At 62.4% G+C, this 23,987-nt stretch overlaps 1 protein-coding gene across 1 annotated transcript; it reads left to right on the top strand.

Annotated features, from left to right (window-relative positions):
* The first annotated feature begins 701 nt into the window (after nucleotides 1-701).
* Nucleotides 702-23,421, top strand: LOC110579190 (maestro heat-like repeat family member 5). Its single transcript, XM_021688726.2, has 25 exons — nucleotides 702-767; nucleotides 1,830-1,913; nucleotides 2,303-2,419; nucleotides 2,674-2,793; nucleotides 3,300-3,449; nucleotides 3,599-3,721; nucleotides 3,840-3,916; nucleotides 4,731-4,866; nucleotides 7,916-8,011; nucleotides 8,609-8,713; nucleotides 9,198-9,333; nucleotides 9,400-9,494; nucleotides 10,643-10,792; nucleotides 11,394-11,548; nucleotides 12,558-12,702; nucleotides 13,006-13,190; nucleotides 13,463-13,600; nucleotides 13,812-13,923; nucleotides 14,125-14,304; nucleotides 14,821-14,997; nucleotides 15,845-16,000; nucleotides 17,571-17,693; nucleotides 22,410-22,470; nucleotides 22,719-22,793; nucleotides 23,252-23,421. Exons 1-25 carry the CDS (start codon nucleotides 702-704, stop codon nucleotides 23,350-23,352), a joined length of 3,063 nt encoding a protein of 1,020 aa, XP_021544401.2. The 3' UTR covers nucleotides 23,353-23,421.
* The last annotated feature ends 566 nt before the right edge of the window (nucleotides 23,422-23,987 follow it).

Raw genomic sequence — 23,987 nt, 5'->3', positions numbered from 1 at the left:
GTAACACTGACCTTGTGCCTTACACGCAGCAGGTATCTCTTCATGGTCCCTGCGGGCAGCTGTGCTGAGCGCGTGGGCCCCAGGTCCGTGCCGTTAACCCTAACACTCGTCTCCCTTTGTTTGTCTTGTCACGCTGGGAGAGCCCTTCTCTACTCCGGGATTTCTTGAGTAACAAAGCCCAGTCTGCTCAGTACGTTTACAGTCGTCCTTTGGAAATTCCACTATCGTAACTGCCTGCTATTTATTTTGCTGTGAGAAGCAGAGTAGGGACCTAGGTTAATTTTTTATTCCAAATGATGAGCTTTGGGACCCCGTTCTCTTGGGCTGGAGTTCTGTGCTCCTGTCGTGAGGAGTGTTCCCTTTGCTGGGCTGGCTGCCTTCTTCCGCAGGTGGCCGCGCCTCCGGGCTGTGTCCCAGCGCCCAGCGAGGCACCTGCCCTGGGCGCTCCGTGCTCTCTGTCTCCTGCTGCTTTCTCACCGCTTTCCCCGCAGACGCAGATGCACTGCAAACAAAGTCGCTTGGGCCGCGTGACTTAGGGGCCCAGCCAGAGCCAGACCTGGGAGGCCTAGGCTTCTCTTTGGCACCCCCAGCACAGGGCTGCTTCTCTGTGGTCTGCAGCTCACCCAGACAGGGCGATCTTGGAGGAGCCCCTGAATGACAGACTGCTCTGGGAGGAAGCACTCCTCGGCAAAATCAGGACCATGTCAGTTTTGCAGAAGAATGTAGTGTTGGATGCCATCCACCACTGCATCAAGGAGCACAGCCAGGTGGGACTCTGGGAGACCCGCTCGCCCCTGCAGGACATCCCCCTCCACCACTCCAGGGCTCACTGGGGCCCACATTGCCCCTTGGCTTCCACTGGCCTCTGCCTCCCTGAAGCCCTTGACCTCCTGGGATGTGTGGCAGAAGGTGCCAGAAGGCAGGAAGGAGTTGGGGCACAAGGAGAGGGGCAGGTGGGACACAGAGACCTTACCAGCTGGTGCTCAGTGCCTGGCAGCCAGGGGTGGGCCTGGGAGCCACGTGGAGCCAGACACAGCCTGCCTCCACCTCTAGGCTTTGGGGGCTGTAGAGGACAGGTGGTGTCTGGCCCTCCTCTGCACCTGAGGACCTCCCAACCTGTGGGGTGCAGGAGGCTTCCCAGCTCAGACCTCCTGCAATTGTGGGGGGCCAGGCCCTACTCCTCCCTGATGCCCCGCATGCTCTGGCCTCTGTCCAGTGGTGGCTGAGGTCCCGGGTGGGGTGGGGCTCTCCTGGCCCCTGTCCTCCACATTCCTGCTCCAGATTCTCTGGGGGCTCGGGGCTGACAGACAGGACTGAGCAGGGAGGATAACAGCAGGACCGATGCCCACAGAGGGAGACGGCTCCAAGCACACACAGACCTCAGCTTCGGAACCTGGAAATCCGGCTGATGGCCAAGCCATGCTTGGGGACCCTGGCTCAGAGGTGGGGTGGAGGGGAAATCCAGCCAGTGGGGAAGAGTCTGTGCAAAGGCCCTGAGGCCAGCAAGATGGTGGCAGGAGAGGGCTGGGGAGCACTCTCAGGAGATGCTAGTGGGGCCAGGCCATCAGGGGCTAACCAGCTTTTGTCCTGCGGGTGGGGGATTGCCAGGGATCAAGCAGAAGTAGGCACGGCCAGAATCACACTTTGAGTGAGCCCCCTGGCGGGTTGCTGGAAGGTAGCACCCCCAAATCTCTCCTTACCTTTTGGGAGTAGCTTGTCTTCTCTGCTCACCCGCAGGTGACCACCATCCTTGGGGGTTCCTGGTGGATTTGGTGTCCAGCTCTCCCGGGTGGGTTGGCTGGGGCCCAAGTCCTGTGTTCTGCCTGCAGCTCATCTGGAAGGAGGTGGCTAGCACTGGCATCCAGGAGCTCCTGGCGCCCTTGAACCTGGAACTCAAGCAGCCTTTGGAGAAGGTCAGTGCCTGGGCAGGGCTGCCCAGGGTGCCTATGTGTGCTCCGAGACCCCCACGAGGCTCTGAGTGTGGCAGAGCATGTGGCTGCTGAGGCCCCTCCCCACCCCCCAAGTGACTGTCATGGTCCGAAGCTCTGGGTACATGGACAGTGCCCCAGGCCCAGCAAGGAAGCAATGCAAGGCGGGGGGCGGGGGGCGCTGCAGTGACCCCCCCGCGCCTCCTCCAGTCTCACATAGACAGTGGGCACAGCAACCTGGGGCGGGGGCCGTGCAGTTTGGGAGAAGGCTCAGGATAGGCTCCCCAGCTTCCTTCACCCCTCACCCAGCGGGGGTGGCTGCCCCATTCCCTGGCCCACGCGCCCAGCACCTGCTCCATCCTGCCTCCTCCCAGACCTTCCTCTTCCACATTTACGGGCTGATCCTCAGAGAGAGTGCCAACGAGGAGCTGGTGAGAAGGCACCTGGCCGACCTCCTGGAGCTGTCCCACCAGTCAGCCAACCAGCGGGAGGTGGGTCCGTGGCCCACAGCCCCCCGGGCGCCCGCGGCCCCCAGTGCCGCACTGGGAAACATGGGGCCACCGGGTGACAGGTGCGGCCCAGGGAGACCTCAGGGGCCCGCCCGCAGCGGTGTCCTGGCTCTGTCCTACCCTGACACCCTTCAGGGCCTGCCTTTGCAGGGCCCTCGGGAGGAGTGGGCAGGAGGCAGCAAGCACATCCCGCGCGGCCGCGGGGGGGCCGACTCTCGGGGTCCTCTGGCCCGCAGGGCATCGCTGCTGCCATCGGCATCGTGTCTTCCTCGCACCTGCCGGCCGTCTGGGCCGCGCTGGAGCACCTGGGCCGCACCAGGTTCCTGCGGACCGCCTTCATGTCCCCAGACTGCCAGGTAGACAGGGCAGCCTGCGGGCGGGAGGGGCCAGGGGCCTGGAGATGTCATGTGGGCGCTCGAGCCTCATCTTCTTGTTGGAAATGTGACCGCTGCCCTGCCCACCTCCCTGAGGGGCTGGTGCGTGGCTTTCGGACTGTCTCACTTCTTGCTGTGGCCTGGCACATGTGAGCTTGGTCCCTGGGGCCCCACACATGCGATCCAGAGCCTCTGTGGGGTCTGATGGTCGGGAACTGTGGGCTGGCCCCGACCTCAGCTTCCTCACCCGGCACCTGCCCTGCGGGTCTGCGTTGAGCACCTCTATTTTGCTAGTCCTCGGCCCCTCGCTGGGAAGAGCAGATGCGCAGGAGACACTCAGAGGCCCTGGCCCGCCTGGAGAAGGAGCAACGCCGGCTAGAGGGCAGGGGAGCCAAGGGCTTTCTGGGGGAGGGGCCGGCACCCGTGTGCAGGGCTGAGGCCCGCAACCGTGTCCTGGCTCCGTCCTGCCCTGACGCTCCGTTCTGCAGCAGCCGGACCCCGACAGGCACTGGAGGTGGGTCGGTTGCACCTCTCTGCTCTGCTACGGGCAGATGGCCCTGCACGCCAGAGAGCAGATCCTGCCCTGGGTGGACAACGTCATCTCCAGGATGGTCTACTACTTCTCGTGCAGCTGCTACGTGAGCCCTGCCCCAGCTCGGGCAGCAGGGTGCGGGGCGTCCGTGTGCGCGCACGGGGGCCGCCTGGCCTCTGATGGGGCGGGCACTCGGGCTGTGTGGTGGCGGGCCAGGGACTGCCCGCTGATCCTCCCCTGACTCTGCACGGACAGGACAACGTCCTGAAAACCAGCTTCCTCTCGGCCGTCATCATGCTTGTGAAAGCTCTCAAGCAAGAGAACAGTACCCGGAGCTACAAATTTTCTCAGATACCAGAGCTTATCCAGTGCCTCCTGGTGAGCGACTCCCACGGGGACCTGCCAGCCGTTGATCATAGGGGCGGCCAGCAGGACACAGAGCATGCATGAACCGGGCCGGGAGCTATCGCCAAGCACCTCTTGCTCTGACCCCCAGTGCATCCTTCAGAAGGAGCCCAACTTCCTGGCCACCCTCTTCCGGCAAAAGATCATACTGGTCATTGTGGGACTGAGGTAACTCTCCTTTGGGGTCCAGGAACGAAGACAGGTCAAGTCCTTTGTGTATTGGGTGGGAGTCCATGTGTGAGGAGACAGGATGTGAAGAAGGGGCCACAGTGGGTGGGGCTGGCCCTGCTGGAGCCAAGCCACCTACCATCGGGGATCGATTTGCTTTGTTTCCTATCCGAGACAGGTTGTTAACGTTGACACAGACTGATCCCTGACCTGGTCACACACCAAATCCTGGCCTCAGTCACACGCTGAGTCCTGCCCTGGTCACACTTTGAGCTCTGACCCTGGTCACACTCTGAACCCTGACCCTGGTCACACTCTGAGTCCTGACCCAGGTCACACTCTGAGCCCTGATCCTGGTCACACACTGAGCCCTGATCCTGGTCACACTCTGAGCCCTGACCACGGTCACACTCTGAGCCCTGACCACGGTCACACTCTGAGCCCTGATCCTGGTCACACTCTGAGCCCTGACCATTGTCACACACTGAGCCCTGACCTTTTTCACAGGTTGACCCCTGATCCCTTTCACAGTGCTGACACTGACCGCAGAATAATTCCTACGTTTTCTCACAAATAAATGTCAGTGAACCCAAGTGAATGAACTGGGATGGCCTCCCTCAGTCCAAAGGAGCTCTGTTTTCCATAACAGAATCCTCCCACGAAGCCAGAGCCTAAGGCTTGTCTGGAATCCAGATCCATTTCCAAACTTTAAGTTGTGAAAGCCTCTCCCAGCTGGGAATCTGTTTCAGCCAGGTCTCTCATTCCTGGACCATGGGCTCTATGATAAAGTCCAGAATCTTCATATTTCTTCTAGCAACCTACGGCCCAGTCTCAAACCCGTGGTCAAGTCCAGGATCCTGCAGACCTGTTTGCAGAGCCTGTTCATGCTCCCACCCATGGAGAAGTTGAAGAGCTGCTTACCTCCGCTGGACCCGGCCCCGGATGTCATGGTGACTGCCTGTTCTTGGGGCCGCTCTCCCAGCTCTGGGTGTTGGGTTCTGGGTGCTGGGCTGGTTTGTCAAGCCCTTGCCACGTGTAGGAGCGAGGCGAGCACAGGAGAGAACCCTGGCCGCCCGGCTTTCATCCTGGCTTTGCCACAGTCTTGTCTTGACTCTGGAAAAGCCTGAGTCTTGAGGTCTGTCCCTGCAGTGGGGCTCTGGTCTCCATGCTGCCTACTGATGTTTTGTGGTTCTGATGGGACCAGGGCGCAAAAGCAGTCCCCAAACATGTGCTGCTTCTGACTGCTGCCCTAACAAACACGCTTCCCCACCAGTCAGGCCCAGCGTCCTGTCCCCCCAGGGGCTGGCAGGGACACACGGACACACGTCCACCCACACACCAGCAGCCAGGCAGGTCCTGAGTGCCCAAAGTGCAGGCCAGCGTGCTCTCCACCCACCGGGAAGCAGAGTCCCGGTGACCTGCCTTCCAGTGTGCTTCCGGTTTGCGACTATTACGAATACAACTGCTGTGTGTGCAGGTCTTTGTACAGACTCGATTTTGATTTGGGGGGTAAATGCCCAGGACTGGGACATCTGGGTCATAAGGTAGCTGTATGCTTAACTTGCCAAACTGCCTTGCAACCGGGCTGTGTTGCTTTGTATCCCACCATCATGGACGGGAGCTCCGGGTCCTTCCATGTCCTCGTCAACACACATGGGAGTCGGTCCTAAAGTTTGGTCATTCTAATGGGTGTGTCGTGGTGTCTGGTGGTGGCTTGAATTTCATTTCTCTACTGACTAAGATGTGGAGAATCTTTTCGTGTGCCTTTCACCATCTTCATATCTTCCTTGGTGAGGTGTCTGTTAAATCTTATCCCTAGTTTTTAAATTACATAATTTGGTCATTAGTTTCTAGAGTCCCTTTTATAGTTGCAATGTGAATCCTTTATCAGGTGATTTGAAAATACTTTCTTCCCATCAGTGGCTTATCTTTTTATTGTCTTAATAGTCTTTTCTGAAGAGCGGAAGTTCTTGATCTTGAGGAAGTTCAATTTATCTATTTTTTCTTTCATGGATCGTGTTCTTGGTGTTGTATCAAGGAACTCTTTCTTTAAACCAAGGTGACAAAGATTTGTCTTCTAGGCTTCACCCTTAGGTCCATGACGTTTTGAGCTTTTATATGGTGTATGATATGGACTGAAGCTTAGCTTCTTGCTGGTGCCCCAGGACCACCCAGGTCCCAGCTTACGGGTTGAAAAGACCACCCCTTCTCTTCCGGATCACCTTTGTGCCTCTGGAAAATCAGCTGATCACGTGTCTGCTTCTGTTTCTGACCTCTTTATTCTGTTCCGTGGATCTATTGATCTGTTTTTTGTTTTTTAAGATTTATTTATTTGAGAGAGAGCTAGAGAGAGCGAGCAAGCGAGAGAGCGGGAAGGAGGGACAGCGGGAGAGAGAGTCTTATGCAGACTCCATGCTGAGCCCGACGTAGGGCTTGATTGCATGACCCTGAGATCATGCCCGGAGCCAAAACCAAGAGTCGGATGCTTAACCACCTGTGCCACCCAGGTACCCCTGACTCTATTGATCTGTTTATGCTAAAGCCACATTGTCCTGCCCTGGGGAGCTTCAGGTACATTCTGAAGTGGTAGAAGTTCTCCAACTTGGTTCATCTTTTTCAAAGTTGTTTCCACTTTTTTAGGTTCTGTGCGTTTCCATGTGAATTACAGAATCAGTAGGTAGGCACACTGGGATTTTGATTGGGATTACATTGAATCTATAGAACGATTTGGGGGAAACTGACATTTTGACATCATCTTGTCTTGTAATCGAGGAGCTCCATGTACCTCTCCGTTCACTTTGGTTGTCTTTAAGCCCCTCAAAAGCTCCCCAGTTTTCCGTGTACAATGTCTTGCACGTTTTTTGTCAGATTCTTTCCTGTGTATTTTGTATTTTTTTCTGATATTGACAGTAATATTTAAAATTTTAATTTCCACTTGTTCTTTACTAGTATACAAGACTATAGTTGACTTCCGTTATATTGATCTTGTACCTTCCTGAAACCCTGCTGAACCACTGATTAGCTTTTTGGGGCTTTCTGTAGATTCCATAGGATTTTATACATGACTTCTGTGAATAGTTTCCTTCTTTCTTTTTTTTTTTTTTTTTTTTTTAAAGATTTTATTTATTTATTTGAGAGAGCGAGAATGAGAGAGAGTACATGAGAGGGGGGAGGGTCAGAGAGAGAAGCAGGCTCCTCGCCGAGCAGGGAGCCCGATGCGGGACTCGATCCCGGGACTCCAGGATCATGACCTGAGCCGAAGGCAGTCGCTTAACCAACTGAGCCACCCAGGCGCCCCAGTTTCCTTCTTTCTTTTCGGCGTGGATGCCTGCTCTATCTTCCTAGCTTACCGCACTTGCTAGAACCTCCAGCACCATGCTGACATCACCTTGCCCCGGCCTGATGGGGAAGGCACCCAGCTGCACCATCCAGTGTGTTGTTGCTGTGGCTTCTTGTGGGTCCTTAGATGCTTTTTGTTATGCTGAAAAGGTTCTCTTCTGTTTCTGGTTTGCTGGCCATGTTTATCAGGATGGATGTTGGACTTTGTCAAATGCTTTTGCTGTATCTATGGAGATGATTGATTTTGACATGTTGTGTTTTCATTTTTCCCTCAGTCAAAGTACTTTCTGGTTTTAGTTTCAGTGCTGGGAGGAGTTTCTAGGGGTGCTCCTGAGGAGCCCGGGGTGGGGCAGTGTACCCACAGCATCTGCGGCTCACTGTGGGGGTCTTGGGGACAGGTCTAACCCCCACAGGAGTTGTGATGTGAAGACCGGGTGGCCATGAGGGTGTTGTCTGTCCTCACCAGGGACAGGGTGGACACACAGGGCATGGACGTTACAATCATCTCCCCAGGCCCTGCAGGGAGGAGTGACCGAGCCCTTGCCAGGGGCAGTTCCTGGGACCCCGGGGAGAGATGGGCGAGCGTGTCGGCCACGGAGGCCATGGCGCTGGCAGGCCAACCCCGGTGGACTGATGCCAGGTCACGGTCTGTCCCCTTAGGTGCTGTACAAGAAATCCATGCAGGCGCTGGACCTGCTTCTCCAGAATTTCATCTCTGAGAACAAGAGCATGGATGAGATGTGCTTCCTCCTGCAGGTGAGGGTTGGGGTGGCATGGGGTGCAGAACAGAGGGCTCCCACTTGCCCACCTCGATCCTGGCCTTGGACTCTCTAAGGTCCACTCACTGTGGGCCCTTGTACACGGGGGGGAGGGGCAAGAGGGCCAGGTCGGCAGGTATGCCCCACGCCGCTGACCCAAGTGCTCCAGGGGCTGTCCTCTCTCACGAAGGCAGCGGTGGATGTTTCAGAAGAGCTAAGGACCCTGCAAGGATCAAGGTGACCCACTGACCTCACCTTCTAGCACCCCTGAGGGCAGGGAGCAACAGACTCAGGGATGGTCTGCGGGCTCCTGGCTTCCCTCTGCTCCCTTCCGTGGCTGCTGCTGCCCCCGAGGCAGCTGAGGCCGACCCAGGGCTTTCTGGATCACACGGTCCCAGACCTGGCCTCACCCGGGGGAGCTGGGCTGGTGGCCGGGCATGAAAGCCTGAACCATCTGCTGGGAGGGACTGGTTACAGTCACCTCACCGTCACTCAGCCCCAGCGGCTGCGTCCAAGCCAGGTGGGTCCAGGTGGGTGCCGAGGGTGGGTCCACAGGGCTGACTGGGCTCTCGGGCTCGCCTCTCCCCCATCGCAGCACATGGAGCCCTGGCTGCAGTCAGACAAGAGCCATGAGTGCAAGCGGGTGGTGCAGACCATCTTCCTGCTCCTCAAGTACGTGGTGGACTACGTGACGCTCACCGTGAGTGGTCTCGACACCCAGCACCCGCGGTGCTGGGGGACAGGCGGGCAGGCCCGAGTGAAGGGAGGAGCAAGGAGCCCCCAGGCTGCTCCTGCCTCCGTGCTGGACCCAGCCCAGCCCCCGCTCCCGACTCCCACAGTCAGTATTCACTGAGTGTCCGGGCTGCTAGGCACGGTGCTGGGGGACAAGACGAAGGCCCTGCGGTGCCCCCGGTCCTGGGGCAGAGGTCACAGTTCAGATAGGGCGGTCGGGGAGATCTTGATGGCACGGCTGCCTGGGAGCAAAGACTTGAAGGAAGATGGGGAGGGAGACTGGGTGGTAGAGGGAGGGCATTCCCGCCGAGGGAAGGGTGCGGGCCAACGCCCAGAGGCCCGGCCCGTGGGACGCTGGGCCCAGGATGGACGGACAGCCGCATGGCAGGGGCACGCATGGGGCGAGGACATCTACGTGCCAGGCCAGGCTTCGATCTGCCCGGCCTCCCCAGGAAGAGGCCACGCCCTCCCTGCTGGGCCACCAGATAGGCCTGCTGGCGCTGCTGTGGCGGGACAAGGACCCGGTGACGCGGAGCCACTCCCACCAGTGCATCTACCTGCTCCTCCAGCTCCTGATCCAGCAGAAGGGTGAGTGGGGAGCCCCGCCCCCAGGGGATCGCAGCTCCAGGCCTCCTGACGAGGTGTCCTCCACAGGGAGCACGGAGCAGTTCATGCATTTGAACAAAATGAAGAACTTTGAAGCAAAGGCCCGCAGAGAGTCAGAAATGAAGTTCTACAACATGGTGAAGGTGGGCCTGTCAGAGCTGCAGCGGGGAGGGGCGGCAGGACCCCCCACGGCCCCGGAGCAACACCCCGTCCGCTGCCCCCAGCCCCCCGCCCATTCTACAGCGTATGCAGGGGGGCAGGGCACGTGGGGCCAGGCCACGGACATCGCACCCTCCCACCTGTGACCTGGAGGTGCGACAGGGCCCCCTGAGTCAGAGTCTAGGGCTCTCGCTGACGTCTGCCCTCTTGGCACCCACTCCCCTGTGGCCTCTCTGTGGCTCCTCATGAGGGCGACAAGTGCGTCTGCTGGGATTGGCTCACGCTCACCGCCTCTGCCCTTCCCGCCCTGGGTGCATCCTTCCCAGGCTGGCCCCCTCCCCTCAAGGTGCACTAGGAGTCAAGGGTTTGGGTTCGAGTCCGAGCTCCGCCTCCAACAGCTGGGTTGTTCAACCCTTCCACACTTCGGTTTCCCTGCCGTTCTAAGTGAGGGTCACTGGGCCTGACCCCCAGGCTGCGCAGGCCTGCTGGGACGGGAGCTGCAATCCCTCGCCAGCTCGGCGCAGACGGACGGCCCCCGGGAACCCCTCCAGGAGAGCTGAGCGCTCAGAAGCCTGCTGTCCTGGTGGGGTCCCTGGAAACAGAGCCTGGGACAGGAGTTCCCGGGCAGTTACGAGGATGAAGCTGGGTGCTCAGGAGGGGGGAGTGAGGGAAGCAAGACAGGGTAGGGATGAGCCGAGGGGGGTGGTCCCAGCCTGATGCACAGGAGTGTGGCAGCATGAAGTGCACCCCCTCCCGAAGCAGGGCCTGGACCCTTGTACCCGAGTCAGTCCCTGGCTGCAGGCTGCAGGTGGGGGCCCCTGACCCCTGCACAGAACAGCTTGCTCCCATCACCATCCCGAGCAACTGTCCAGAGCAGAGACAGTTGGCAGCCTGTACCAGCCACCGAGCCGAGCTGGGAGGCGAGGGTGGACACCCCAGGGCCTGTCGGGGAAAGGGGGAAAGGCGGGGCCCTTCGGGGGTCCCTGCAAGTCTGCACACCTGGCATCCATCCCACCTGAGTGAGAGCAGCGCCCCCACCCCGGCCCCATCTCCGCGCCCACACAGGAGAGCCTGCCCAGCTGCAGAGCAGGGCCGGTGGCCCTTTGGCCCCTCACCCCACCCCTTGGCACAGGCCTTGAACAGGAGCCTGACCGTGGCCCAGCACACACAGCTCATCCTCACCCTCCTGGAAGGGCTGGGCAGCCGTAGCCGTCTGCAGTGCGACCTGGCCTCGCAGCTGCTGCTCGTGATTTTCGAGGACCACGGCATTAAGGTGGAGCAGGTGCGCCCCAGGCGCCGGGCCCTCTCTGCGGGCCCCGTGCAGGAGCCTCCAGGGGGTCCGTGTGCCCGTTGGAGCACACCCTCGTCACAGAGGGCACCGAACCCCAGAGGCGGTGGGTCCTGAGTACGCCCCTAGCCCGCAGCACTACACAGCCCTGCCCCCTGCTACCCGAAATGGCACAGCCCAGCCGTCAGCAGGGCCCAGCCTCCTCGAGGCCCCGGGGGCCTGCCACGGCAATCACAGCGACACCCTGCCCTGCTCATTCAGTCTTACTCGGCAGGAGAGGGTTCCCTGCCCACCCCTGCCCCTGGGCGTTTGATGGCCGTGGGTCTGGCCTGGCCAACCTAGTCCACAGCCCATGCAGACGTTTTGTCTCTTGGGGCTGCCAGACCCATCAAGCCTCCTGGCCCCAAGGACGGGGAGCGGGGAGGCGGGGAGAAGCCATGGCCGTGGCAGGCAGCACTAGCCATGGGTCCGGCACGCGTGCAGATGCCTCGTCATGGGCCGGGGAGCCCACGACAGACTCTGGCCCTGGCAGGGCACCGAGGCGGGGGCTGGGGGCTGCTGTGAGGCTCTGTCCTGGCCGTCCTTCCCCGCGCAGGTGGCCGAGATCCTGCAGGGCCTGTTCCAAGAACTGCCCTCTGTCGTGTTCAAGAGCATCCTGCAGACCATGATGAGGGTGGTGACAGTGCTGGGGACTCAGCACACCGAGGAGACAGTCGAGGTGATACTGTCCCTGTGTCACCCCTCTGACAGGTAGGTCACCTGCACCCACGACCCAGGGGCAGATACCTGTTCCTTGTCTGTGGTCGGCGCTCCCAGGCCACACATTCTCCCTGGGCAGACTCTGCTCCTGGGCAGGCAGCCATGTGCAGGACGCTTGCCCGACTCTCCTCTCCTTCCCGGACTCCGGAACCAAGGCCGGGGGTCCCTGGGGCTGTTCCAGGCTGAGGGGTTAAGGCGGAGGCTCCAGCAGTCCCAGGAAGGGGGCTTTCAGCATGGAAGTGTCCCTCAGACTCAGAGAGCCCTTAGAGGCCGAACGGCAGGGGGCCCGGAAGTCAGCTGGGTGACCCGGGCCCACACACAGACGGCCCCACTGCCCCTCGGGGCTAGCGTTAGGTTTCCAAGCGCACCTGGGGACGTCAGCTGGGCCCAGCAGCCGGAGGCTGGAGCCCGGGACAAATGCGGGGGCCCTGGGCTGCTGAGAAGCCCCAGTCCAAGCAGCCCTGAGTGGTGTGTGTGCACTCTGAAGTCTGAGAGGTGCTGGGGACCAGGGTGCCCCCGGGAGCATCTTGGGGAAGACCAGCCTGTCACAGGGCCACACTCCCTTCGACAGGGAGCAGGCCTTCCAGGGGTGCAGGTCCACGAGCCCCTCCTTCCCCAGGGAGACACACCCAATGTGGTGCCATTTTGCCCGGTCCAGCTGTTCGTAGGCCGCCAGAGGGGTGAGCCCTGTGTCCCCAGGGAGGAAGCAAGCTGGGGAAGGCCACTCAGCAAGGGACTGAGGCAACGTGGGAATGAGCATCAACGTTAGGGAAAGCTAGATTGTGCTCTGGGCTTGGAGCAGGGGCTCCCACCTGACTGCCCATCAGGACACAGCCTCCTGGACCCCCCAAGGGAAGGGTTCCCCGTTCCCGAGGGGTCCGGGCATCTCCACTTCCACACGGCTGGCAGGTCATCCTGCAGTCCTGAGGGTCACGTCCCACCAGCCCCTCCACCCCGTGGGGCCAGCCAGCTGGCAGGACTGGGCTCTCTGCCTCCCCAGACAGGTCCTACCCCTGTGGAAGGCCCTGGCCGGCAATACCCGGCTGGCCCGCAAGGTCCTCACCCTGCTCTATGTGAAGCTGAAGCTGCGGCCCCCTAAGGAGCGCATCAGGCTCAGCCAGCAGGCTGAGCTCATCTCCTTGCTGGTGAGCAGCACCACACCCCCACTGTGTCCCCCCCAGCGCACCCCCCCGCAACGGCATTGTCATTCAGGGGCCCCGTGGGATGCCGGGGTGACCTGGCAGCAGAGGGTCTCAGCAGAAGCAGCCAAGGACTCTTGATGCCGAGCCCCAGAGTGGACCCTCCCAGCCCCAGCCAGGCGTAGGCAGCAGGGGCCTGGGCCCGGGGCGGGGGGCGCGATTGCCGCTCCCAGCTGCTCGGCTCCCAGCAGCTCTGCTGGCCCCACGAGGGTGTCGCCCATCCGAGCCCGGCTCTGTTGCCCGCTGCAGGCCCTGGGTACCATTTACGAGCTGCTGTACACCCGGGAGTACAAGGCCACGGTGCGCTGGGCCTTTGCAGGGATCCTCGTGGGCCTGCTGACACAGCTCCATTACCTGTTTGAGCTGGATGCGGTGGAGGGCATCTCTGACTACCAGGAGGACATCTTGGAAATGAAGCCCCTCAGCCCCTGCAGGTGAGATTTCTGACTGGGCCTCAGGACCCCAAGCCAGGCCCTCTTTCTGGTTCCTTCCACACACCCGTGGAACCCCTGGTGGGCACCAGGCCCTGGGCTAAGTGCCGGGGACCCAGAAAGGGATGAACTCCAGCTCCAGCTGGAGGCTTGCGCTCCAGGGTGGGGAGCAGGGGGCACAGCAACTGAAAGCCAGCAGGAGCCGGGATTCTGAGCAGAGCTCTGCAGGCCCCGAGCCCTGACTCGCCTCCTCTAAACACCCCACGTGCCCCTAGGACCTGCCTGGAGGCCCTGAAGGGTCTCTTCTGGACTACCAACTACTGGGAGGTGTTTGCCTACCTCAAGCTGTTGAGAGGCTGGGAGCTCTTTGAGCACTTGGAAACCTACACAGAGGGAGTGACCCTCTTGGCTAGGTAAGCGCAAGCCTTGGGGGACCTGGCCCCAGACAGCATCCCTTGTGGGGCTGCTCCTGTATTCTGTCCTGGGACCTGTATTCTAGAGTCCGCTGCCTGGGCCATGTCCCTGACAGAACAAGGTCTGGGGTGGGGGTGGGGGGGCTTGGGGGTAATCTCCTGGCCAAGAATGAAGACCTCGGGGCCTCTGTGTCTGCTTCTCATCTGACAGGGCCATGGCCCACTACGACTGTGAGGTCAAGGCTGTCTTGGGGCAGGCAGTCATCTCCCTGAAGAGCTCCGAGGAACGGGACAACATCGTGGCCATCCTCATCATCACAGAGGTCAGCCCCTCCTTGGCTCTGCCCTGCCCCTGCTCCTCACCACTGTCCTCTGGCCCTTAAGAAGTTCAGAGAATTGGACTTGCTTTCGTACCCTCCAGTAGAGGGGCATCCTAACTTCTGCCTTCCGTGTCAGACCTGCTTGCTGCCTCGAAGTGCCTCCTTATGCCTAACCCCACTATCTCATGCTGTGCTACGGGCCAGTTTGCCCTGGCGGCTGACTGTGCCAACCCTAATCAGTTTCTCAACAGCCAAGAGCTCACCCAGTACATATCTCGGAGAACCATGGACAACTTCCTGAGCCTGGGCCTGAACAACCCCAACCAGCTGGTGCGAGCCATAAGCCTGAAGGGCCTCAGCAGCATCCTGATGCACCCCAAGAAGGTGAGAGGAGGGGCTGCCCACTCCTATGCCAGGAAGATTTCAGGGAGGAGGAGACATTTGAGAAGAGCCTCCACCGGGGGTCCAGCTGGAAGGGGTGGGCGGGGGAGGCAAGTCAGGCAAGGCAGAAGAGGCTGGGAATGTTTGGGAAACCCTGCTGTACCGCATAGGGCTGGAGGGGCCTCTGGGGGGCTGGGACTCTGGCCTCGCTACCTGACAGCCAGGCCGGCTAGGTGGCCTGTTCCTGCTCCACCCCGCACATGGAGGACTCACACTTGGCTGGATGGGGACGTCCCTCCTCCACCTGCCCTTCAGGCCTTCTAGAACATGTCCACGCCCCACAGTGCAGGCCGAGGGCTGGGGCTGAGGCCAGTGCTGCGCGCGCCAGGGAGGCGGAGTGGGCAGGGAGCTGCGACCGCGGAGGTGACGGCCCGGTGGAGCGGGTGCAGAAGGCGGACGGGCAGTCCGGGGGGAGCAGGGCAGGCCGGGGAGTGGCTGAGTCTCTTCCCCACCCCGCAGGTGGTGCTGCTCCGCAATCGCCTGGCCGGGCTGCTGGACGGCTTCGTGAAGCCCGAGCCCAAGGACCTGCTGGGCCTGATGGAGATCCTGGGCAACATCCTGCACCACCTGGGCACCCAGGGCGTCGGCGCCGCCAGCCTCAAGATGGCCCAGCACCTGCTGCCGCTGTTCGAGGATGTGAGGGCCGGGGCGGCTGCACAGCCAATGAGAGCAGCCGAGGCTGCCAGCCAGCCAATCGAAGCAGCCGAGCTGCTTCCCACCCCCACCCCCGTCCCCGGGGCTTGTGGGTAAAGTCCTCTGGAGCCCTGCGGGAAGCTGGCCCGCGGGATGGAAGGTTCTGGGAGGCCTCTGCGCTGCCCAAGCCACGTGCTCCTCCACATGGAGGGCTGGGGCCGAGGGTGGAGGTGGGGCACAGGGGTTGGGGGACGGGGGCGGCAACGGGCCGGGGCGGGGTCCGTAGTGCAGGGGTTGGGGTGCAGCCCGCGAGCTGACGGCAGGAGGAGCAGGAGGGGCGGAGGCCGAGAGGGACCTCAGGGCCCGGTGGGCGGGCGGCGAGGGGCGCGGGAGCTGCGGTCCGCGAGGCTGGGGGAGGCGGGGGAGGCCCCAGGACGACCCCGGCGCGAAGCCCGAAGGGTCCCCGGCGGGCCGGGATCCCAGAGCTAGAAAGTGGCAGGTCTGGCTGCAGGGCCTGCGCCCCAGCCCCCACCTGGCGTGCCCGGGAGTGGACGTGCGGCTGCCGCGGCGGGGCCCCACAGAGAACCCACCGAGGAGCGAAACCGGAGACAAATGGCCAATCCAGTAGGAGGGCTGCAGCCACTGGAGGGCGTGGCTCGAGGAGCGGGGACTGGCCAGAGAGAAGGCAGCCCTCGCTGGTGGGACAGGCCAGAGAGTCAGTGCCGGGGGGCTGCCTGGTCAGCCGTCCATCTTCTGGGCCGCTGCAAGCCTGGGGGCCAGAGAGGAAGGTGAGAGGGGGGTGTGGCAGGTGGGGGGCTGCTTGCGGCTGAGGGCTCCCCTCCTCCCGCAGGAGCAGGCCCCGGTGCGGGGCAGAGCCATCTCCCTGTTTGGAGATGTCATCTGCAGCGGCGGCAAGAAGCATCGGCCGGTGCTCAAGAGCTATGCCTTCCAGGCCCTGGTACCACTGCTCTTTCACCTGGAGGACTCCTGCCCCAAAGTGGTCATGGTGAGCGCCCCCCAGCCTTGTGCCCAAGCATGCACGCCGGCAAAAGGAGAGGGCCCATCCAGGGTGGCGCCTCCAATCATCTAATAACTTGGCTCAGCGCCCCCCACCCCTACCCAGCAGCCCTGCCTGCAGCCCTGTTGCTCATGGCCACCTCCTCCCCAGCCCCTCTTGAGCCCTCAGCAAACTGCTTCCTTCTCACAAAGGGGCTTCCTCCAGTCCATGCCTCCTCTCTGCCCATGCCCCAGACCATCAGATCCAGGAGCCAGCCCTCCGGACCCTTCGCTGGTGGCCTGACGGGGCTAGGAAGCCCTCAAGCCCGGGAGAGGGTGTGCCTCAGGTTGTGGGTCTGTACGGCCAGCCCCCACCCCGGGCCTGGCAACAGGCGGATGCTGAGTGCCCGTGTGGCTGAGTGAAGGGGTGCAAGGGGGCGGGGAGGGAGACCAGGATAAGGCAGGGTTGTTGCCAGGTGGGAGGTGGAGGGGCAGACATAGGAGTTCAGAGGAGAGTGTCAAGGTAAGCCGGAGAGGCTGCCTGGGGAAGGCTGGGCTATAAAGCCTCGGAAGCTGCAGTCTTAGGATAAGCTGCCCAGGGCCAGGGGCCTCCTAGTGAAGGAGGGCAGCGCATTCTCTGAGCCAGCAGGAATGAACGGAGGAAGGGGAGGGCCGGCCCAGGCTGTGATCAGGGCCTCGTCATAGGTGCTGGAGGAGAGCACAGTCTCCTGGGGGACAGAGGTGTGAGCACCTGGCAGGTGGACTTAGGAGGAAGCGGAGGGCTTTGGAGAAGACCAGGTGGGCCAGTCCCCCCTCAACTCAGCAAGGCAGGGAGAGGCCCGCTTGGGAACAGGCCTGTCTCAGCTCAGGCCCCTGCTGGGTTTAGGGTGGGGTAGGGTTAGTCCCCTCTGAGGTCTCTCTCCTGGGCATGTAGACCCCATCTTTCTCCCCGTATCCTCAAGTGGTCGTCCCCTTGTGTGTGTGTCCAAATTTCTCCTCCTCATAAGGACACCAGATTCCCCTAGGGCCATCCAGGAACCCCATGACCTTAATCACCTCCGTAGAGACCCCACCCATAGATAGTCACATTCTGAGGTGCTGGGGGTTACCTGGAGAGACGCGGTTCTGCCCATCACAGGGGCACAGAGACTTTCTAAAGGAGTTCTAGACTCGAGGCTGTGGTTATTGGGTGCTGGTGAGGGAGGGGCCGGTGTTCCTTCCCTGGGTGCCTGTCCCTCAGCCCTTGAGAGAATCCCTCAGGGTCAGGAAGGAGGCCGGGGTGGCCAGAGTGACCACAGGCCTCTCGAGTTTTCCTGTGAATTAGAGCAGAACACCCACGGGGGGTGGGGGGTGGGACACTACTGTGGGGGCAACCCTTGCCCCCATGGGTGCAGCCCCCTCCAGGGCTTGGGCAGGTTCCTGGCCTGGGCACAGCTGTGAGTGGGGTCCTCGCTGGGCCCGGGACCCCCAGTGCGTCTGGGCCAGCGTGGCTGCAGAAGGCCACCCTCTTGGGGTGTGGCCAGGAGGGCACTGATGATGGGGAGGGCTGAGACCCGCCTCTCCCTGCGTGCCGCCCACAGAATACAAAGCTGACCTTCCTGCGCTGTGCCATCCTGCTCAAGTGGGAGTTTCGGAAGGAGCTGTTCGGGAAGTTGGCGTGGGGCCATGGCCTAGGCGCTGAGAACGACATTTTCATCTACATGGTAAGGCGCCGGCGCCCTCCTGGACACCGGGGAGGCGGACAGGGGCTGTGCAAATTCAGGGGGCCTCTGGGAATTGGCTTAGCCCCGGCACCCTCTAAGGGGCATCCCGATGGGGATGGGCTTGGTGCTGGAAGCCCCTTGGGTGGTCCCTGACTCGGTCCCATGGGTGTGTACTGAAGGCCGGCTCCGTGGGGGCAGCTGCAGCCCCTGGGAGGGACACAGTTCCCATGGCTGCGATTGAGGGGAACTTGGGGGGCATGACCCCCACTGATGCCCTTAGTGCAGACATGGGGAGGGCCCTGTAGCTCCCGGAACTCAGGACCCCCCCTCCCAGACATCTCTGGGCCCATGTCTCCTGCTGAGGACAGCTGTGAGGAGGTGGGTGAGCAAGAAACCGTAGCTCTGATTTCTAGCAGTCAGTTTATTTCTGAGTCGGCCCCTGTCCAGCTGGGACCTGTCCTTGCTGCTCAGGGACTGCGGTCCCAGGCTTTTCTTCGGCTTGGAGGTGGGCAGGCTGCGACACCTGGCCCACGCTGGATCTGGTGGAGGTGTGCGAGTCCGGGGGCCCCGCCGAGGCTGGGAGACTGAGAAGCGGGGGAGGCCCGCGGTCTGGGGGCAAAGGTGCCCAGAGAGAGGGAGGCTGGGCTCCTCAGGGTCCGGAGGGCAGTGCCTCCCAGGGGTGCCGTCTCTCTGGGGGGCTCGGCGGGGCCGCCGTGCTGAATCCCCTGCCCACCGCGTGTGGGATCGTTGGTTTTGTGCTTTGATGCGTGTGAATGATGAACTGTCCGCACGCTCCAGGTGTGGGTCCTTGGCCAGGTATTTGTATTTTTGCCCAGTTTGTGACTTGTTGACTTCGCTCACTGTGTCTCTGGTCGGGCAGAAGATTTGAATTTTACGTAGGCAGATGTGTGACTTTCCCGTGGTTTGTGCTTGGGTCTGGATAAGAAACCCCTCGTTGCTGCGGAACGAAACTGGCGCCAGGAGCGGCCAGGAGCGAGACCTGCAAGGGGGGCGGAGGGGGGCCAGGTTGGTTGTGCCCCGCCATCGAGGCAGTGCCGAGCTCCCGCCCCGGGGACGTGGGGTGCTGGTGACCCGCTGCGCGCAGAGGCTCCACGTGGCACCAAGCGGTCACCTGAAGCGCAGGTCGTGGGCGCCCGCAGTGTGCTGCACCTTGACGCTTACGGCTGTGATGGGGACTCAGCGTCTGTCCGTCCGGATCCGTCCAGGGGTATGCTAGCATAAAGCGGGAGGCGGGCGAGCTCCAAGGGACGTGGGATCGCCGGGCCAGCCGTAGCAGAAGAGAGCCGCAGCCCCGGGCTGAGAAAAGTGCCCAGGACGCCCCCGGCCCCTGGGCTGAGGGCCAGGCCCTGTGAGAGCATGGCCACCACCCCTCCGGGGCGCAGCAGCCTGCGGGGCACACGACTCGGTGCGGACGAGCCCTCTGGGAGGCCGGGAATGGCGCACGCGCGGGGCGGGCACGGGAGACCCGGGCAGAGTGAGCCTGGGGGACCGGGGCAGGAGCCCGCTCCGTCTCTCCACCGCCGTCCAGAGAGTCACTGGGCACCCCCCACCCCCGCCCCGGCGTGGACGACACTCGGGGACCCGGGTCCACGCTTCCAGAGCACGCAACGAGGGCAGGCTTGGAGCCGAGAGGAGGCGAGCTGCCCTGGGCACCGGGGCCTCCCGCATCGGGTGCGTTTGGCCTTCTCAGGCTGCCACCCCCGGAGAGGCTGCCTTGCCTTCCATCCACCTCCGCTCTCCACACTCGCCTCTGACCTGCCCTCGACACCCCTGCTGGAGCCCGTCCTCCTGTGGACGGCTCCCTTCTCACGAGCTCCCGTTGTCCCCAGAGATAATTGTCACCCGGGGGCTCGCTTCCCTGGAATTCCAGCATCGAGTCTTGCTACGGGTGTTTTCTGACCGTGGCCCATGGTGGGTTTCGGCTCTTGTATCCTGTTGTTCTGCATTGTGGTCTTTCTCTGTGTGCGCCCCATTCCAGACTCCTTCGTGCTGTCCCGCCAGTAGGCCCTGGGACGGATTTGACGTGGCGGCTCTGAGCTGTCCCAGGTGCTCAGGTGGCTCTCGCCGCATTGCCACTCCTCAGGGACGGGGCTCCTGCTCCTCACCCAGGCCACGAGAGAGACAGACTCCCTTCCGGTTTCCCTCTGCCTTCCTGGTCCAGACTGCAGCGGTGTGTGTGTGACGCCAGGTCTGCTGGCTGGTCCCCCCTCCCACGGACGCGGCGCCCACCAGGGGCTTCCGGCTCTGGTCCCACCCCGCCCGCGTCCGCCCTGGGGACCTCTGTCTCCTGAGCTGCTGAAGAGAGGTAGAGAGTGTGTGCAAGGTTAATACCTACTTTCTGAATCTTACGATTTGTTAAATGATCCGTCTGTTAGGACGTTGAACCGTCCGCGTTACTAAGTCACGGTCGTGGATTTCACAAAGTCCGTTTCTCTGTGCCTGTATTTGCGTGTTGGCTACAGACTTCTTAAGACAAGTGTGAGCCTTCAGCACCGGCCTCGGTGTGACCCTGGGGGGGTCCCGGGGGTGGTCCAGGTGCTGGGGGAATGTGAGCCTTCACCACCGGCCTCGGTGTGACCGTGGGGGTCCCGGGGGCGGCTCAGGCGCTGGGGGAGTCACGCGGTCCCCACCGCTTTCCACTCCGGGGCCCTCCCTTCCTGCTCTTCCCCAAGGAGACGTCCCTGGGTTTGCAGATTTTCCCATGTCCACACCTTCCAGGAGCTCTGGAGTTTTGCCCAGGAGGAAGCGTGTGTCATCCCGGCTGGCAGGACTCTGTCCGCGGTGACGTGTCCTCCACCGCACCTGCTGCCTTTGAGCCACTCGCTGTCACTTACCTTTTACTTTTCAAAACTCCCCCCTTTCCTGAACTCTTCTGCTAAGTGTCTGGGGCTGGCGTTCCTGTCCTGCCATGCCGCAGTCCCGATACTTCGACTGATCCGTGGGTGTGGGAATTCTGTCCCACTTGAGACACGCGGGTGACGTGTTCTCCAGTCGCGATGCTCCCGGCCCTGCATGTGGCGGCTGTCCTCACGCGTCCCTGCAGGTGCGCTGGGGCCCCGTCCCGCTCGGCCTGTGGGGGTTCCCTCGGCCATGGTGACCGCTCCACCAGCTGTTGTCTCCCAGCTCTGGAGGCCGGGGTCCCTGGGCTTCGGCCGCGTCACTGCCGCCCTGCACGCTGTGTGGGCGCCTCCCCTCCTCCCAAGGACACTGGCAGAGCTGCTCCACGGCTACCGCGTGACCCCATAATGGCATCGCCTCCAGGGGCCCCATCTCCAAGTACGGTCCCATTCTGAGGTCTTGGGGATTGGGACTCAGCATCTCTTTTGGGGAGACGCGGTCCAGCCCGTCCTGTGGCTCACGAGAGACCCCGCTCCCTCCAGGGAGGTGTCATTCCCACTGTGAGCCGCATCGCTGTGTTGCTCGAGCCGTCACACCTGGCCTGTCCTGAACTTGAGTCCTTTCTCTCGTGAGCCCTGCCCCTGGACCCTTTCTTTAGGCATCCTTCTTTCTGGAGCGTTAGAATGTTCCAGATCTTCCTAGGGCTTTTCCTCTCCAAGACATGGGACCACCGCCAGGAAGTCCTGGTGTCTGAGTGGAAAGGGCGTGAGGGCCCAGAGTCCGGCTGAGTGGGCTCGCAGCTTGGCGGTGGGCCCTCGAGCGGACACAGAGCAGGAAGGCAGCTGTCCTTTTAAGGTCACGAGCAGATGGCCAAATTCCCAGCATGCGAGTTTGTGACCAGGAGAGTCTGGTCATAGCGGGTCCTGGGGCTGGAAGGAGGACGTCTGTGGCCTCAGGCTGCCTCGTCCGGATCCGGAGGTCCCAGCTGACATTTGTGGAGGGAAGGCGGCTCTGAGGGTCCGTCCGGCCAGAGCAGGGCCAGAGGGAATGGCCAGGCCGGCCAGGGGTGGCCCGGAGTTAGCACCCCTCGGGGAAGCCCGGCCTGGTGTGCGCATGGCAGGGCCTGCAGCTCTCTGTGGGATGTGTGGGCCACACGGTGGCCTTGGCGGCTGAGGCAAGGGGAGGGCACGCGGCAGAAAAGCCAATTCAAGCAGGCTTAGACGGTACAACAAACTGGTTTCTAAACCTGGAAAGGCTCAGAAGACGTGGCCACGGAACAGCTGGCATGAGCAGCTGGGCTGTGCACGTCCCCTGCCCCACCTCCTCAGGGGTGGCCCCATCCTGGGCCAGCTCTCAGGTTTGGAAAAGCAGCCACACACCCCGGGGAGTTCACGGCACGTGCCCGGGGGGATGCCGAGGCCGGCAGTGAGGCTGGCCCCCATCCTGGTGCAGGGGATCCCAGCAGACCTCCCTGCCTCTGACTGGCCCTGAGCCCATTGCTGGAGCTCCAGTGGGAGGGGCACAGGTGGCTTCCTGGAGGACATTTGGGACAGTGTTGGGGGGTGGTGGCCATGTGGAAGGTCCCAGACCCCTCAACGCAGGCTCCCTCCCCCCGCCCCCGCCCTGAGCTGGGGTGGGACTCTGTCAACCCCTCTCCCCCTCCCCCCTGCAGGGGGCCAGCTTCTGGGGCCTGGACCCAGACTGGGGTCATGGCCCTCGTCCCTCCAGGCCTGGGACTGCTGGCCGGCCTTGGGCAGAGCCAGGTCACAGAGGCCCAGGAGCCATGGGGCCCTTGTCTCCCCTCCGCACCCCCAGGTGGAGAGCAACTTCGGCAGTTACCACCAGTTTCTCATGCAGGCGTTGATTTACCTAGCCAGCCCCCACAAAAACCTGAAGCACACGGCCATGAAGTTCATCGGTAGGTGCCAGCCTGTGGTCCTGTGCTTCCACTGTGGCGCTCGCCAACCCTCCCTCCCCGCCTGAGCTGCCACGTTAAAGGCCACGCTCCTGTGCCCTGGGGACAGCCCCAGCAGGGGCAGTGGCGCTGGCCCCGTGGCATGGACAGTCCGGTCCCATCAGCCAGGTGTTGACCTCCTTTCCCTGCCAGGCTGGCCTCCCTTGGGCCCCAGAAGCGCCCATACCCACCACCTTCCCTCCCTGACCCAGGGGGCATTCTGCAGGAGTACTTTACCGACCTCTGCTTTTCCCTGAAGAAGGGTGACCTGAAAATCCTCAGGAAATGTGAGCCCCGGGGGCCAAGAACATGGGACCTCTTTGTCTCCCGACTTCTAAGAAGGTCCCTCAACCAGCCTGTCCCAAGGGCGGGGCATTGTTTTGTCCTTGAGACTCCGTTCCAGGACAGGGCTGTGCCCCCCACCCCACATGGGCTCCCGGGACAGGGCTGTGCCCCCCCACCCCACGTGGGCTCCCGGGGCAGGGCTGTGGTCCCCCACCCAACATGGGCTCCCGGGGCAGGGCTGTGCCCCCCCACCCAACATGGGCTCCCGGGGCAGGGCTGTGCCCCCCCACCCCATGTGGGCTCCCGGGGCAGGGCTGTGCCCCCCCACCCCACGTGGGCTCCCGGGGCAGGGCTGTGCCCCCCCACCGCACATGGGCTCCCGGGGCAGGGCTGTGGTCCCCACCCCGCCCTTCCCCACCCCGGGGCCCTGTGCGTCAGACCCTGGGCATCTCTGCTGCAGACATGGAGGTCCTGAAGCAGGACCCAGACTCCGTGAGCCGCAGATTCTACCACAGGTTTTTGGAAGACATCAGTGAACTGTCCCAGTTTGTGAGGCATTGAGCCCCAGCCGAGGCCGCACTTGTTCCTGGCAGATGCTGTGTTATTTCTCTATTAAATGTGACAGAGTTCCCTTTGGCCTCCCCGGGCTCTCCCTGCCTGGGACCCTCCCACCACCCCCCTCCGTGAGGCTAGGTGGTCTCCTCTCCAGACACTCAGGACACGGGGTCCTCAGGAACTCTGCTGATGTGTCCTTTGGCCGCATGAACCAAGACCTTGCCTGTCGGTGCTGAGCCCAGAGCTTGGGGGTCGCCCTTGACACCCCCCAGCCCTCCCAGTGCTTCAGATCCAGTGATCCCTACTCCCCAGCGTCTGGACTCTCCCCATGTGCCCCGCCCTGATCTAGGCCCCCCAGCCTCTGCTCCTGCCCCATCCGTGGCCCTGAGACCCTTGGGACCTGGTCTGCCCCTTCCTGATGCCTGCTCTGGCTCATCTCCCCGCCTGCCCCGCTCTCTCTCCACAGTGCCCAAGCGGCATTGCCAAGCCTTCCCTCCTGTTGCAGCCCCCGTGAGGGGCCCTTCCGCTGTGTCCTGTGGCCCCCTTGCTCCCTGTGGCTGTCCTGGGGACGGCATCCGCGGCTGCTCAGAAAGTTCTGGGCATGGGGTAGTCGCCTGGTGAATGTGACTCAGACCAACGAT

This window comes from Neomonachus schauinslandi, chromosome 4, assembly GCF_002201575.2.
Source record: "Neomonachus schauinslandi chromosome 4, ASM220157v2, whole genome shotgun sequence".
NCBI classification, from domain to species: Eukaryota; Metazoa; Chordata; class Mammalia; order Carnivora; family Phocidae; genus Neomonachus; species Neomonachus schauinslandi.
This window is presented reverse-complemented; position numbering and strand designations above follow the sequence as displayed.

Bases quoted from the DNA above. Each gene is read 5' to 3' on its own strand.
- LOC110579190 (XM_021688726.2), top strand. From the start codon at position 702: ATGTCAGTTTTGCAGAAGAATGTAGTGTTGGATGCCATCCACCACTGC. The intron at 13,924-14,124 runs GTCAGCCCCTCC...GCTACGGGCCAG, and splicing joins CCATCCTCATCATCACAGAG to TTTGCCCTGGCGGCTGACTG. The intron at 17,694-22,409 runs GTAAGGCGCCGG...TTTCTCATGCAG, and splicing joins ACGACATTTTCATCTACATG to GCGTTGATTTACCTAGCCAG.